General features: G+C 40.1%; 1 protein-coding gene across 1 annotated transcript; it reads right to left on the minus strand.

The window, feature by feature from the left end:
* Positions 1–9,576: 9,576 nt before the first annotated feature.
* On the minus strand, positions 9,577–11,822 carry LOC138961961 (uncharacterized). Its single transcript, XM_070333643.1, has 3 exons — positions 11,556–11,822; positions 10,967–11,150; positions 9,577–10,397 (listed from the first exon to the last, which is right to left on the minus strand). Exons 1-3 carry the CDS (start codon positions 11,651–11,653, stop codon positions 10,341–10,343), a joined length of 339 nt encoding a protein of 112 aa, XP_070189744.1. The 5' UTR covers positions 11,654–11,822; the 3' UTR covers positions 9,577–10,340.
* Between the last annotated feature and the right edge of the window lie 3,290 nt (positions 11,823–15,112).

Here is a 15,112-nt window from a genome sequence, read left to right on the forward strand (position 1 = left end):
CTCCCTTGGAAGTAAATGAAGATGTCTGCTTTTCGTCTGCTTTGAAGGTAGGGAGATTTTACAGCGCACACGGTAAATTGCAAGTCGTATATTGGACAAGAATGTTGTTATTCTTCTTTCTTCGAAGTACCATAGATTTGTTCTTGGCCATATTTTCGACCTGTATATCGTTATATCATGGGAAAAACACGTTTGAACGCAAATTCGCAAAGAAATGTTGATAATTTGCTCCGGAGCTGCAACGTCGATTTGCCCAAACAAAAAATTCTGGCTCAATATGCGGGAACTTGCTGGTAGTGTCATATTTTTTAAATGGGTGTGGAAGAACGGCTCATAATTAACATAGCACTCCGGCCCTGTTCTTTTTTTCGTCACACCCAAAACCGTTATTTGTTTTGGGCGACGCAGCATTATTGGTGATTTTGGCATCATGAGCAGTGGAAATACAGGTCCGTGCCAGACTAGTTTGACACGACCTCATTTACAAGATATCACAACGTGTGAATTGAACGATATTGTTCGTCTCGCTGTCCGGGCTGACAATATAACGTGTGATCGACAAGAAGAAGAAGAAAAATGAGAACGATAGTGTTATATCACTGGTGGTCTTCTTACGTATGTAGGAAAACAGATATTGAGTTATGTATCAATAATTATACAATCGGTGTATTACTCGAGTTTTTTTTCTCAGTGGTGGTGGAAGCGTGTGTGCTGCTGTTATCTCTGCTTGTGTTTAGATCTTGAATATAGCTATTGGATAGTTCAGTCCCAATTCCTTTTCTATATGTTTCAATGAAGAAACTTTCAAATTTGAGCGACGCTGTTTGCATAAGGTCTGCTTTCAACTTGCGATGATGAAGAGATAAGGAATTATGTCATCTGCACACACACACAAAAACGCCAATGCCAAGCTTTTCAACGGTAAAATGTCAACTGTAAAATTCGCATTATTCTTTTTTCTTCACAGAAAACCTACATATTGCATACATGGGGTAAGGACAGGAACAACCACATTCTCGACGTGCACGTTAAGCGTGAGATTTGTGAAATGCCGCGTGCAACACTCGGTGAAGTGTCTCGTGAGATCTCAAGAGACCACGTCATAATTCCCTGATTCGTGATATGTTTGTTTTTCCTCAGGAGGTTGCCATTGTTCTTCCCCACTCCAATACCTTGGGGGATGTTGTTTATTATTCTTTTTTATTTTATTAAAAAAAGTGTTGTCTAAAAACAAGGACGAAGCATGTTGGCAGTTGAATGCGTCGCAAACATATCTGTGTTGAATACATGTGGGTCTAAGGAGATAACAATTAAAATCGAAAGTCGAAAACTAGATAATAATAAAGAAGTGTAATCGTTGTTTTGATTTTTTCTGACTGTTCATATATTTGTTGATGTTTCATGTGTGTTTTGGCTTCTGAACAAGTTTGAATGTTGCTATTACTGTTCTTTAAAGTTTTAGTGGTTTGAAACATATTTTTGCAAGATTGATTTAAAATGCTATTTAAACGTTTTGAGACACGATGTTGAAATTCCCTGAATTTAGCTGGACATTTTCCTTTCAGGTTGATTAAACATAGGTATAGGTAAGTGTCGCTGACAAATCTTAAAGTTGTTCTAAATGTCAGTATAGAATAATTGCAAAAAGCTTTAATATGAACAATAAGAGAGTTAGACAACCCCAAGCCTGAAACAAATCCTTTACACTGACTAGATACGGTAGTGTTTGTGCACTGGACCAATAATTCAGTTAGACAACCCAAGACCCGACACAAATCCTTTACACTGACCAGAGAATGTAGAGTCTGTGCACTGGACCAATAACACAGGTCAACAGCCCAATGCCCGACACAAATCCTTCACACTGACCAGAGAATGTAGAGTCTGTGCACTGGACCAATAACACAGGTCAACAGCCCAAGGCCCGACACAAATCCTTCACACTGATCAGAGAAAGTAGAGTCTGTGCACTGGACCAATAACACAGGTCAACAGCCCAATTTTGTTTGTTTGTTTGTTTGCTTAACGCCCAGCCGACCACGAAGGGCCATATCAGGGCGGTGCTGCTTTGACATTTAACGTGCGCCACACACAAGACAGAAGTCGCAGCACAGGCTTCATGTCTCACCCAGTCACATTATTCTGACACCGGACCAACCAGTCCTAGCACTAACCCCATAATGCCAGACGCCAGGCGGAGCAGCCACTATATTGCCAATTTTAAAGTCTTAGGTATGACCCGGCCGGGGTTCGAACCCACGACCTCCCGATCACGGGGCAGACGCCTTACCACTAGGCCAACCGTGCCGGTCAACAGCTCAATGCCCGACACAAATCCTTCACACTGACCAGATAATGTAGAGTCTGTGCACTGGACCAATAACAGAGTTAGACAACCCAAGGCCCGACACAAATCCTTCACACTAATCAAAGAATGTAGGGTCTGTGCACTGGACCAATAACAGAGTTAGACAACCCAAGGCCCGACACAAATCCTTCACACTGATCAAAGAATGTAGGGTCTGTGCACTGGACCAATAACAGAGTTCGACAACCAAAGACCCGACACAAATCCTTTACACTGACCAGAGAAAGTAGGGTATGTGTATTGCATCAATAACACAGGTCGACAACCCAATGCCCGACACAAATCCTTCACACTGACCAGAGACTGTAGGGTCTGTGCACTACAACAATGGGCCAACAACACAGTTAGACAACCCAAAGCCCGACCCAAACCCTTAACGCTGTGTAGATACTGTAGAGTCTGTGCACTAGAACATAAATCCCGACACAAATCCTTTACATCATCTAGAGACCGTAGAGTCTCTGCACTAGAACACTAAAAATACATTCAGAAAACCAAAAGCCCGACAAAAACCATCAACACTTACCAGAGACTTTAAAGTCTTTGCACTGGACCAATAACACAGTTAGACATGCAAAGCACGACAAAAATCGTCCACACTGACCAGAGACTGTAGAGTCTTTGCACTGGACCAACAACACAGTTATACAACCCAAAGCCCGACTCAAACCCTTCACGTTGACTACTGTAGAGTCTGTGCACTAGAACATCAATTCCGACACAAATCCTTCACACTGACAGTAGTTTCGTAAATGTTAGCATCAGCCTACAGTGCAGCCTTAGAATGGTTATTAGGTTTATATGGTTTTAATATGTATTATAAATAAACTGTGGTATCGTATTAAAATATTCATCGGTGAAATCGTACGAACTCGTAAGTGGCTCTTGGCGCCAACTCACTTACGAGGTCCCACGATTTCACCGACGATATTATGTAAGATAACAAAGACACAATAAAAACAATCTTATACAATAATTCTTTATATTTGTAACATATACATTAGATTGTACTTGGATTAAATAACTGATTTGTCCAATTTAGCTGATTCCTTAATTTTTGATTGCAGTAGCAATGCCATACATGTATTGAATGTTCTGTCAAGCGTAGTAGTATTGAAGCTCAGCATAGTTTATTTATCTGAATTTGATAGCAGCACTCCACTTTAGCTCGTTCCTTAATCTTTGTGTAATATAGTGTTATTAAGTTTATGTCTAGTCTTTTAATTTGTTTGTGATGAAGGTACACTTTGTAGGTTAGTTTTTGTTTATTTAAATCAATGTAATGTCACTAAACACATGACTAGACATATGATTCGTAGGCGCAAGGCGGCAATAGTTCGATTTCTGACAATAATTGTGAAGTTCTTCGATTCCACAGAGTTGGTAACCGTACGTCTGGGTAACACTAAGGATGGGTAACTGTAACTATAGGTAAGTGAGTCTGGGTAACTCTAAGTGTGGGTAACCGTACGGGTGCGATGACTCAGCAGTGACGGGCCGTTTGCATTTTGTTTTTTTTTACGGATTAATAGGTTTCCTGGAGCGGAATGAAGTCCCGCAAACCCCCCTTCGCTGCTGTGTTGTTGCATCTGGTGTTTCATGTAAACCGACATTATTGACCTGTCTCCCATCTAATATGCACAATTTTAAGTCGAACTACTTCTTTCGTTTGATACAATACATGCCTGATTAAACATATAGAGTGGGTTGTATGATATTGTATGATGTGTGATAGTTCGAGGGTCAATTCCACAGAAGTTAATATTTCAAAGTGCATTGTAACTTTCAGGGTTGGTAACTGTAACTCTGGTTAATTCTAAGGGTTGGTAACTGTAAGTCTGGGACACTTTAAGGGCCGGAAATGTTGAGGATGGGTAAATGTATGTCTGGGTAACTGTAGGTCTGGGTAACTCTAAGGATGGGTAATCGTAAGGGTGCGGTAACTCAGCAGTGATGGGCCGTTTTCATTTTGTATTTTTACGGATTAATAGGGTCCCTGGCGCGGAATGAAGTCCCGCAAACCCCCCTTCGCTACTGTGTTGTTGCATCTGGTGTTTCATGTATTAATTCATTTGTGGGGTTATTTTGATAGGTCTGTGTGGAAACTTATATTGTGGCTATGTGGAAGTTAACACATGATTTTGTCAGGACAGTAATATGCTTTTATTATAACAACAAACTTTCTTGTTTATCCATAAGACATGTGAATGTCTTGGAGCGTTGACGTGGCTCATTTTTAATAATTTAACTCTTAGAAACAATTCTCTGTATGATATTAGTTAGGTTTGAACACTTTGTAAGCTTTATATAAAAAAAAAAACTTTTGTTTTGTTTCGTAACTATTAGCATTAACCTATAGTACAGCCTTAGAATGGTTTTTAGGACACGTTTTAACGATATGTATTATGTATAAACTGTGGTATCGTATTATAATATGTATGACATTTAAGTTGAGGAGTTTAGTTACAGGTCCCAAGACCGATCCCACTTTATTTTGAGTCCACTGGCCTAGTCCACCTTTCTTGTCATGATAGATTTGCTATCAAGGGTCAAGGCCACTTCTCAAAAAGGGACGCTACAACTCTGACAAGTTTTCTTCGAAGGGGATTCGACTTGGTTCGAAGGAATAAGTATTGAATTTGATGTTTTTATGTGGTCAAGTTATACCTCGTAACGTTTAGGGGTAACTGACGCAATTTTTTGGGGGAAAAAACTGTGGTTGATCAGTGTAAAATAGCAAAGACAGAATAAGATCATCTTACTAAAGAAATATATGTATTTTTCAACATATACGTTAGATTTCAACACTGCAATAATCCAAAACAGATGTAAGATACCCAGAGCTCGTAATCCAATTTTCAGCACTGGGACTGAATAGGGCACCGGCTTGGGGCCCTGCTGATCTGTCATAATTATACAGATATATTATTTAAGGCGCAAGTTTGAGAAAATATAAGTTTTTGGGCGAATGTAGCATTGAGAAGTGCCAGGGAAATTAAATGTGCTGTTCCTTGGACGACTCTGCAATGATGTAATCGGAAATGCTCATAACTATGCTAATTATGATAGAAATAAAAGAAAAAACAAGACCAAAGTGTGACTTTGCGCTTCGACCTTAAAAAAAAGTATTCGAGACGCAATCTATTTTAATTATAGACTAGTTAATGAAATCAGTGTAAATAGGCGATTTATTTCCTTGAGCGAACTCATCTGCATCCGACTCCCAATTCTGTTCATCCGAGTTCCTATTTGATTAGTTAATTGATTTGTTTATTTATTTGATACACATCAATACATGATATGTAATTGATTGATTTGTTTATCATTGGATTTTGTATTTATTTATTTATGTGTTTATGCACCCTAGACATTGTTGTGGGACATGTATACTAATAACATGCATCCGTCCATTGTCCATGCATGCAACTCGGCCATTGTTTACATGTTAACATTCACAATTACACAAATATCATGTAAAGAAACGAAAAAAAAATCGAGACATATACATATACAACGAATGATGTTCTATCGTTTCTTTTTATAGACATATTCTATTATTAACATATGTGAAACAGACAGCAACAAGCCACAACATCAAGAGTCCCTATTCTGGTTTTTTTCCGCTGTGCTGGAAATTATTCATTGCGCTATGAGATAAAACCCGTGCAAATAGTTTCACATGCAATTATTTATTATAACAATTTAAATTGAAAGCGACACAATGGAATACGTTATGCGAGTGTTACGCCCTGTTAACAGAGAATTGTACAGTGACTTTAAACAGACGTTAATTCAGAAGTTTACAATGCCAAAAGGATGAAAGTCGCTTGTTCATTTCAATGCTTGTTATTCTCTCAGGTGCTAGGAGAATGGTTCCGATAACTCTCACTTACTCTATTACACATGTCGTATGCATTTAGAGCGCTTACTTCCTAGGCCCTTTGTTTATCAGGCCCCTTAAGGGGTTATTAGTGTGTTCAAACCGCAGCTTAAATCCATTACACATTTTGTGCACAGGTTCCTCTAAGCATTATGAACACATCTGTGCAAAGAAAAAAGGGGGTCGCCTTATTAACTTTTTTTTTACAATTCTTTTACTGGGGGTGGTCAAATATGATTTTGGGAAAAACACTGTGGTTCTTAACGTGATCCTAACTGACATATTTAGCTTTACAAATGATAAATAAAACATTACTTAGTGTAGATAAATGAATGGAGAGTATCATTTTATCAAAATACGTTACTTATCATGTGCATTTTAAAAAAAATTATCGAGGTTTGTCGAGGGCGTACACATAAAATTATCAGTCATTTAGCGGTAAAAACGTTATTACACAAAAATGTCAGCTTATATCAAAAGCAAATGCTAAGTTCACTATATGCTGTTACAATACCTAAGAAAATAAAAAGGTGTTACCTTATTGCTTGCTCCACAATTATCCCCGCACCACCCCCACCCCCATATCTTGACTAACAAAAATGATGAAACAATCATTTGGGAGCCCAGTAGGCCAGTTGGTGGAGCTTTGGACTTGTGATCCATGTGTTTGAGTCCGGGAGAAGGGGTGTGGGTCGGAACATTTGGGTGCAAAGTTTCTGTCCAGTAGTTTTCTCTGAATCGCATTACACAAACACACGCACACGCACACTCACACACACGCACAGACACAGACACAGACACACACCATGGTGGATCAGTCAGTATGGAAAGGGGATATACTTAGAATTGAAAAGTGTAGATCGAGGTCGCGAAGCGCCCCAGACAAAGACTGATCGGGGGCATGCGTCCCCGCCTACCCCCCCCCCCACCCCCACCCGCCCACCCCCCCCACCCCCCCCCCCCCCCCAGACCAAAAAAATCGCTCGTGAGATTCATTACACATTTTCTGCATAGGTTCCTCTAAGCAATATGAACACATCTGTGCAAAAAAAAGGGGGTCACCTTATTAACTTCTTTTTTTACAATATTTTTACTGGGGGTGGTCAAATATGATTTTGTGAAAAACACTGTGATTCTTAACGTGATCCTAACTGACATATTTAGCTTTACAAATGATAAATAAAACATTAATTTGTGTAGATAAATGAGTGGAGAGTATCACTTTATCATAATACCATACTTATCAATATGCATTTTCAAAATATTATCGAGGTTTGTCGAGGGCGTATACATACAATTATCAGTCATTTATGGTAAAAACGTTATTACGCACAAATGTCAGCTTAAATCATAACCAAATTTAAATACAGCTAAGTTCACTATATGCTGTTACAATACCTAAGAAAATAAAAAGGTGTTACCTTATTGCTTGCTCCACAATTATCCCCGCACCACCCACACCCCCATATCTTGACTAACAAAAATGATGAAAAAAATCATTTGGGAGCCCAGTAGGTCAGTTGGTAGAGCGCTGGACTTGTGATCCATATTTCGGAATCCGTGGGAAGGGGTGTGCAAAGTTTCATGAAGATCTGTCCAGTAGTTTTCTCTGAATCGCACTACAAATACATACACAATAATACAAAGTTTTGACTAGTGTCCTCAGTGCCCCTCCCCCGCCCTCGTCCACCCTTGATCACACACACACACACACACACACACACACACACACACACACACACACACACACACCAGGGTGGATCAATGGTCGACGTTTTGGATATTATCTCCCTTGCCGCCGATTGGCGTCGCTTCGGTTGTAAGGGGCTTCGAGCAGACGCTTCCATCTTTATCCCCAGTCATTTTTGATTTTGTCTATCGACGTTCTGCGACTCGTTAGCAAAGATTAGGATGCCGAGCGGGTGTTGTTGTGTTCCTGGATGTTCAAGGCGTGGCGGCCATACGTTTCCAGAAGATGAGGAGCGAAGGAAGAGTTGGATGCATGCTGTTAGACGCGGAATAGAGTCGATCGTCGACGAGGAAACAAGTGAACTCAAGAAAAAAAAGTTTGCACCGACGAAGCACAGTATCGTTTGCCATGGGCACTTCGTAGAATCTGATTATCACAACAAGAAACTCACAGTAGATGGTATGTACATTTATCTGTAAATAATCGGGAAGATTGGTGGGGAATCATGAAAAATATGCACACACAACACAGCTTTTTGTTGTCACTTTTTCCATGTGTGTTACAGGCTCTCGTCATTTTGCTTTCATGCGCCTCTGTTTGACGCTCGGTCTTCTCTCTTTCATAAGCCCTTGGTGGTGTTAGTGTTTGTGTGTGTGTGTGGGGGGGGGGGGGGGGGAGATGCCAAGTGCAAATCTAAAGATAGATTTTTTTGCGATCAAAATTTTGAGAATGAATACATGTATAATTAATACAGTGGAACCTGTGAATAGCACCCCTCCAAATAGGGCCAAATCTGTGATTACGCTCAATAGCACTGTCAATTTTGGACCAATTGCTGCGTCACATGGCAAACACAAACACCGAGAGGCGACTGTTGTAACATGTGAGGAGCAAAAACAGTGTTTTTGTTGGCCGTGTGACGCACGTCTAAACGTGCCTGTGAATACCTCAAAGTAGCACTTCTTTTGATTCGGTCCCTTGGGGTGGTACTAATTGCAGGTTCCACTGTACTAAGAAAAGATGACCTGGTGACCCTGAAGCAGTTTTTGAAGTACATGTATTATAGGCCCTGCTGCGTTCAGTAGTAGGCTGACTAATGTCATGATTATATATTATTATATATGCCAAAATCAAACCCTGCATGTGTGCTGTTTGAGTTTGATGACAAATGCATTAAAATGCTAGTTTAGAACATGGCGTTCTGTTTTACTTTTAGTGGATTTGACTGTGAATATGTTCGTGTGAGTGTGTGTGTGCAGAACGAATGAAATGAAATTAATCACAAACTGAAGTCAGCAGTCGCTATTTGTACTTGGATTCTTATAAAGAAAAATATGCAAGAAAACTATTTAAAATGTTTATTATTTGAGTTCAAAGGATGTATTAGGTGTAAAAGATGATCCCTCATAGGCCTATCATAACAGGAGAAATCCATCAATGTGAAAAATCAGTTTTTGACACTTTTATATTATATTGCTCGTGAAAGTAAGATAATTATTTCTTTCTAAAGATACACCAATCTTCTAGCTTACATCATTTTCAATCCAGGTCAAAAAGCGGCTGCTGACGTTCAGTTTTATCTACAGGAATAAGACATCCTCAAACAACATTCACACACTTCGCACCAAGACCTGTTACTTGATTGCACACCTGACCTTTACTTCAAATTTATAAATTTTCAAGCTTACATTCACATACATGTACCTTGCAAAACAAAACAATATTCTTTGAAGCACATTATCTAACCTTTACTTGAAATCAGTTATCAAGCATGATCATACACTTTACGTTCTTCGCATACATGTACTTGGCATGGACAAAAAATATTCTTTGGCGCACATCTGATCAACTCGACACCTCAACACAACCTCCTTTTATCCATCGTGTACAGGAAAATAAATTTCAATCAAACAGTAAAAACACAACACAAAAACACTGGCTAACACTTGGATCCACTTTAAAAAAAAAAATAAAAAAAAATCCACTACAAAGGGAGGTAAATTGATGCATTCACACATGCCGTCATGCCCACATATTTTATAACCAGTAGTACAAACATTCAATCATGCCCACTATCGTAACATAAACAGGCTCATTTTGAGGCGCGCAGCCAGCGACCGTCCGGTAGTTATGTAGGTAAGACTGTAATATTGCTAGCAGTAGCAATGAACATAAACAAAGCGCTTTACATTCTCATGCATTGGGCTATCCTGTACCTGGTTAGGACTAGAGTCACAGCTACCAATCCTGGTGCAAGATCAGTCATTTCCTTCAATTTCAATTTAAGAAACACAGTCCAGCACTATGCATAAGTAGAACAGCACAAAAGTTAATTCTCCATGTCAGATTCCATCTCCTCCTCCCCTTTGTAGGTTCTGTACAGGTGGGTTTCCAGCAAAACGTCACGGAAGTGATTGTCGATACTGCAGGTAGGTCTCCTCATACAGTGATTTGCTGACCTGCAACACAAATTGAGAGAACAAGAATTAAAATCAATCTAAATATTTCTTAAAACAACTAGAAATAGCTTGGGCAATCTAAATATTATTATATCTGATCTGGGGTGATATCTTTGTCACAGGTACATCTTTTTAACCCTCGAGATAAACTGGGGTTAAAATAACCCTGCGTCACAGATACAGCACCAGTGCTCAGATAACCCAAGGTTAGGGGATAACCCGAATGTTAAAAAATATAAACCTGCAACAAACATACCCCTGGGCTGGAATTCATGTCGGTCGGTTAGTTGATTTTACCAACTGATATGGTAGGTTAACATACCAACATGAATTCCATCCCTGGTTGGTAACTTTTGTCGGCATACGTACGTGAAAAATCTGGTAAATCATTTTATGAGCTGATGTTGGCAGACTGTTGGAACTTGAATTTACTGTATATGTGTTTATTTTAAATATTTTACATCACTATTGAAATGAAAGAAAAGTTGACTTCCTACCCCGTCGGCCCCCTCTCGGACAAGATCAGTGCCACACAGATGTATAAAAAATGAAAAAAAAATGTTACTAACCTGCTTCAGATCAGCATCTACCGACAGTAGATATCCGTCAACAAGCTTCCTGGTTACTGCTGGCAACGGTGTGTCCAGGTTGATGTCCCGGTATGTGCTAGGTTCTGGAACATCCAGAGAGAAGGCCTTTTCTTGTTGATCATCTTTTCGTCCAAAGTTGGCATTCTTCACATAGGCTTCCAGTCTGAAACAAAACACAAATGGTAGCCTTGTGATTGATGATTCTTCTTTTCAGCACAGAGTAACCAAATTCAACACTGAACAGGCTTGATATGTTGATTGATGCCACTCCCCCACCCCCCCTCCCCCCAAAAATATCAGGACTTCATATATAATTTATTAACACTACCTGTAGAAAGTATGTGTTGAGAGAGTTCTAGTACTACTACACAGTAGGCCTAAATACTAGCTAGGTCATCATCATGCCAAAGCTACAGGAAAAAAAAATAAAAAAATAAAAAAATATTTGGTAGACGTTCCTCTTTTATTATCATTAATGTTTCCCACAACTGAAAAAGAGCCAAACGTTGCAGAAAAGATTAAAAAAAAACTTCTCTGCACCGTACGACACACACACGCTTCAACTCACCGATCAACAAGATCGTTTTTCCGGCCATCTTGCTTTGCACCCCTTTTCTTGCATTCTGTTCGAAGGTCAGCCAGCGTCATGTCACCAAATTTCTTCATTTTAGCTCACTGAATGTCGACAAAAGCCCAACAAAACGTTGAAAAGCTTGGGTCACCACGCGAACAAACAATGGTGGATTGCTGCGGAGATTGAAGAGTAAGCCACTTACAACGACAGCGCCGCCTAGCGGCTGCTAAGACTCGGCCTATCGGCAATGTCGCTCATTAGTTTGTAAGGGGGGTGTACTTATAATTCAAGAGTGTAAATCTAGGACGCGAAGAAAAAGACTGTTCGGGGGCATACGTCACCCCCCCCCCCCCCCCCCCCCCCCCCCCCCACCGTCGAAAATAAATCGCTCGTGATTATTACACATTTTGTGCACATGTTCCCCTAAGCAATATGTACACATCTGTGGAGAGAAAAAGGGTGGTTTTCTTATTGACTTTTTTTTATCAACATGTTTTGTCTGGGGGTGGTCAAATATGATTTTGCGGAAAACACTATGATTCCGGTACAGGGAGGGGGGGGGGGGTGGGGGGTGGGGGCACTTGCGCCCGTTCCGCCTAAGGCGCTTCGTGTGTCTTTGTCTCTTTTGTTTTGAGTGTGAGAAGGCGAACTTTTGAGAAATCAGCGAAAGAGAAACCGTTTGGGAAAACGATCTTGAAAGTGACAGTGGGCGTCGAATTCAACGCTACGCGACTTTGTTTGTGTGTGTGTTTCTTTATGAGTGTGTTCATTTGTATGTATGTCTCTCTCTCTCTCTCTCTCTCTCTCACACACACACACACACACACACACACACACACACACACATACACACACACGCATACACACACACACACACACACACACACACTAACACACACTAACACACACACAACGCACACTTACATCCACACAACTACACACACACTGACACACACACACACACACACACACACACACACACACACACACACACACATGAAGTACGAATCGAATAAACACACATTTTGCGCCAGTGAGGTTAGATTGGTGGGATGAGGTCTGAGGCTGGTCAGGGCTTTAGGGGTAGGAGTGACGAAGGGGCACGGATTCGGCGGTTTGCCGTGTGTTATGGCGAGTCAACTTGTTCAATATAGATCTGTGTAGGCGATCTACAACCCCAGACGATCTGGATCTGTTCAAGTCAAAAGCAAAGTCACGGATACGAAGAAGTTTATCGAAAAATATCGACCCCAAGGACACAATCCATGTTGTAACTTTTCAAAGAAGTTACATTCAATCAAAGCTACATCCACATTAAACCGAACGGGAACCATCGAAGATCCACGCAACTTCATTGCAATGTCGAACAAGAAGGGCAAAGCCCATACGACTCACATGCTTGACCTTGACCTTTACATGACCTTGACCTTCAGGGTCAAGGTCAAATAACTAAACCTAGCAATGACATCATAAACTAAGAACTGCTTTACACATTTTTCCTACCAAAATACATGTGACCTTGACCCAAGGTCAAGGTCATCCAAGGTCATGCAACACAAAGCTGTTAATTCAAGACATAGGAAGTACAATGTTGCTTATTGGCTCTTTCTACCATGAGATATGGTCACTTTTAGTGGTTCACTACCTTATTTTGGTCACATTTCATAAGGGTCAAAGTGACCTTGACCATGATCATATGTGACCAAATGTGTCTCATGATGAAAGCATAACATGTGCCCCACATAATTTTTAAGTTTGAAACAGTTATCTTCCATAGTTCAGGGTCAAGGTCACTTCAAAATATGTATACAATCCAACTTTGAAGAGCTCCTGTGACCTTGACCTTGAAGCAAGGTAAACCAAACTGGTATCAAAAGATGGGGCTTACTTTGCCCTATATATCATATATAGGTGAGGTATTGAATCTCAAAAACTTCAGAGAAAATGGGGAAAATGTGAAAAATAGCTGTTTTTTAGACAACATTTATGGCCCCTGCGACCTTGACCTTGAAGCAAGGTCAAGATGCTATGTATGTTTTTTGGGGCCTTGTCATCATACACCATCTTGCCAAATTTGGTACTGATAGACTGAATAGTGTCCAAGAAATATCCAACGTTAAAGTTTTCCGGACGGACGGACGACTCGGGTGAGTACATAGACTCACTTTTGCTTCGCATGTGAGTCAAAAAGACCTTACAATGTCACCGCAGATCTATAGTTGATTTTTGTTTTGTGTCACAGCAAAGAAACGAAACAAATCTCCGGCTTAGATTGCACACCGAAAAATCGTTCATTTAGCGGGTTATTTAAATATATTTCTTTGAGGTTGCAAGTCAATGGCATCGCTGAGATGTACTCCTTCGAACACACGACACAGGCGTTTGGGCGCTTTTTTACGGCCAAAATAGGGTGAACTTTTTGACGGGATTATTGAAATATCACTTCGGGGGCAGGTCTAAACTCCTGGGTACAGTGCCAAATCATACATCATTCAAAAAAGCAAGCATGTTCTTTATTCTGACATATGGGCTAGGGTAAGTCATAAATATAAATAGACATTATCTGTCTATTATACCTATAGGTAAGTGTATTCCATTCCTTCGATACTCTGTCATCTACACTTGCTTGAAAAAAAGGCAATTTTGAGTCTGTTTTGCATTTCTAGAAGTCAAAACAACAACTTACAGTCCAGCCTCTCAGCTTTCGTTCCCTGTATTTTGTTTGTCTGTACGTATAGCCCCGAAATGATTTGTAAGCACAACATTTGCAGACTTCAAAAACGCCATTGAAAAACTCGTCCACGTGCGTTTTAGATCTATTTACTTGGGTTAGTAAAACTATCGTACCTGCCAAAGGCCGCTTCGCGGTAACAAAATGACTACCGGAGTCGCGAGGCTCGGGATTTATTTTCCGAATAAATATGAAGATATGACGAGTTGAAAACGCCGATTCTTTCGACAGAAACAAGTCGTCTGTCTCCATACCGGAAAGAAGGAATGGACCGAGAGCTACTAAAGCATGGCGCCGTTCGCACACTTAACCGAATTACGTTATTCACACAATACCATCTGGCGATCTCTAAAAAATCATTCAAAAACAAACTAGTTGATATGTAATGAAACTATTTACTGAAATCAAGAAGTATCTTAGTTCTAGCAGTACAAATTGGGCACCCCCTGGCGAATGCACACTGGACTCGTGTGTATACGCCGTCGCAAGCACGATACGTAATTTTCATGAGTAGAAATTTAGCAAGGGAAGCAACTTGAATACACTCAGAACACGCTTTGCCTCATTTCTTTAAGATTCTAATAAATAATGTTATCAAAATGAGTTCAACCAGTAAAACAACAATAAGCTTACTCTTCTGCGCATAACAATTGCGAGCGATTATTTGTTTGGAATAATAGCAAAAAAGAACGTAACATCAAAAAATCTAGTAAACAAACAAAAATTAGCAAAACAACAGCTGCACATATACACCAGAATCTAGAAGAAGAAGAAGACGACGAAAGAAGAAGAAGAAGAAGAAGAAGAAGAAGAAGAAGAA

Source organism: Littorina saxatilis, linkage group LG3 (genome assembly GCF_037325665.1).
Source record: "Littorina saxatilis isolate snail1 linkage group LG3, US_GU_Lsax_2.0, whole genome shotgun sequence".
Lineage (NCBI taxonomy): Eukaryota > Metazoa > Mollusca > Gastropoda > Littorinimorpha > Littorinidae > Littorina > Littorina saxatilis.

Excerpts from the sequence above, each read along its gene's own strand:
- LOC138961961 (XM_070333643.1), bottom strand. The coding sequence starts at position 11,653 with ATGAAGAAATTTGGTGACATGACGCTGGCTGACCTTCGAACAGAATGC. Across the intron at positions 11,151-11,555 it reads AAAAACGATCTTGTTGATCG|ACTGGAAGCCTATGTGAAGA; the intron begins GTGAGTTGAAGC and ends GTTTTGTTTCAG. Across the intron at positions 10,398-10,966 it reads TAGATGCTGATCTGAAGCAG|GTCAGCAAATCACTGTATGA; the intron begins GTTAGTAACATT and ends TTTGTGTTGCAG.